General features: G+C 38.2%; 1 protein-coding gene across 1 annotated transcript in view; it reads left to right on the top strand.

Annotated features, from left to right (window-relative positions):
* LOC106881777 (ubiquitin carboxyl-terminal hydrolase 20) overlaps window positions 1–2,241 on the top strand; it is a 71,563-nt gene that overhangs the window by 37,103 nt on the left and 32,219 nt on the right. The window contains exon 11 of the mRNA XM_052977178.1: window positions 1,779–1,867. Coding sequence (XP_052833138.1) covers window positions 1,779–1,867 — 89 coding nt within the window. The remainder of the gene's footprint in view (window positions 1–1,778; window positions 1,868–2,241) is intronic.

Below are 2,241 nucleotides of genomic sequence, written 5' to 3'. Positions count from 1 at the left end.
GTTCTGGATTTGGTGCAATTAGGGTAGATCTGGATTTGTAGTATGAATGGTGTATGGGGGTTAGTGATATTAAATGGAAGATTAGTGGTGTTCTATATTATGTTATGTGTTCATATTTAGTTGAGGAAGATATTTATTAATGAAAATTGCCTCTTTATTCATTCTTTGTTGTGTTGATGTGATCTGTGAACATTGATAGAAGGGGGAAATTAGGATTAAGATTCCTCACACACCTTTCTATGTGTCCACTGACCTGTATCTGTCTGTAATGTGGGTGGCGGATTTGTTCTTTGTGGAGAGTAGTTCTTCTACAGAGTGATATAATTGTTTGGCCAATATAGTTATTACTGCACCCTAAGCATGTAATGGCATAGATTAGATTTTCCGAGGCACAGGTGAAATTTGATTTAATCTTAAATATATTTCACCTTGTTTAAAGTGGAACTTAGAACCCTCCAAACGGTGGGGGCAAGTACCACAGTTAGGTCGACCACATTTTTTAAACTGTGTTCCTTAGTGAATTGTATGTTGCTATTAATATTGTTAAGCATTATTTTGAAATCGAGGAGTTTGTCCATGCTGTCTTTCCAAAGTATAAAGCAATCGTCCAAATACCTCTTCCAGTTCTCCTTTAAATAGCAATGAAAAGAAGTGCCATATTTTTGTAGTGATGATCGATATATTTTAAGCTCTAGGTAACCCATTACAAGGTTCACAATCACTGGAGCAGCTCGGGTTTCCATTGCAATTCCACATTTTTGTCGATATTAAACTGTATCGAACATGTAATAGTTGTTCAGTAGGATGAATTTGAGTGCTGCGATTATGAATCTGTGGTTGATGCTCAATAGTTTCATTGTCTGGCTGATGGTACTTTGATATTGTCTCTATATTTAATCCTGAACTCCCTTCGTTAGTATTATCTATCGGGGACAGGAATTTCTGGGAGTTATCCATACTTCCTAAGCTAAGAATTTTCTAGGAGTTTAGTTCGATCCCTCCTTGAAGAACACAGTCCACCACTAATGTTCTCTAAATTGTAAGGGTTGGCATTCAACTGACCACATTACCCAACTGGGAGAGGTCAACACTAATGATGATAATGACAATAGTTCTTTCTAATTTCGGCACAAGGCCAGCAATTTCAAGAGGAGGGGAAGTTGATTACACTGACCCCAGGTGCTCATCGGGTACTTACTTTATCCAACCTGAAAAGATGAAAGGTAAAGTCACCACTACTACTAAATAATAATAATAATAATGATGATAATAATAATGGTGGTGGTGGTTTCAAATTTTGCCACAATTTTGGGGAAGGGGATAAGTCGATTTCATTGACCCCCAGTGTTTCACTTGTACTTAAATTATTGACCCCAAAAGGATGAAAGGCAAAAGTTGACCTTGACGTAATTTTAACTCAGAATGTAATGATAGGCGAAATACCGCTAAACATTTTGTCCAGCTTGCTGCCTTTATTATGATAATAATAATAATACAAACGAAGTTCATTATTATCATTATTAATTAATAAATTATCATTAATCATTCATATTACAAACGAAGTTCATTATCATTAATAATAATAATAATGCATTCATCACCAAAACCTCAAACTAATGTAGAATTAAGTGACTTGCTACTACCAAGAATCCAGTGTTTTAGTCACCATTTTCTAACTCCACAACTACCAATTCTTCTGTCTTCCTAACGTTACCCTCCTCAACTTCTCATTAATACATGTTGTTTACCGTTTTTTCTCTGTTTTGTTCTCTTTCCAGCCAAACGACCTCTAATACATCAAAGTGTCATATCAGATATATTTGATGGCCGTTTATTGAGTTCTGTACAGTGTTTGACATGTGAACGAGTAAGTTGATAATTTTTAAAAGATGAGAACATTCTTTACTTTTTTTTATATCGGTGCAGGTGTGGCTGTGTGGTAAGAAGCTTGCTTCCCAACCACATTGGTGGGAGTTATGCCACCGGTGGGGGAGGAGCCACTGTCGATGGGAATTGTGCCACCGACGGCGGAAGTGGCTACCTCGTCCCTGGAGGAAGAGGAATTATTGGTCTTCTACAGAGGCGGAGAGGTTGAGGGGGTGTTGGAAAAGCACCAGAAGGGAGCAACTTTGACCTGCACACGTGATCCCGAATGGCCTCCGCAGATAGCTGTGGAGGTCATAACGTTGTCAGTGTTGCAGAGGTTGAAGGGGCTTAATGAGGAATATCGCTTGTGGCCGG

Source organism: Octopus bimaculoides, chromosome 27 (genome assembly GCF_001194135.2).
Source record: "Octopus bimaculoides isolate UCB-OBI-ISO-001 chromosome 27, ASM119413v2, whole genome shotgun sequence".
NCBI lineage: Eukaryota > Metazoa > Mollusca > Cephalopoda > Octopoda > Octopodidae > Octopus > Octopus bimaculoides.
This window is presented reverse-complemented; position numbering and strand designations above follow the sequence as displayed.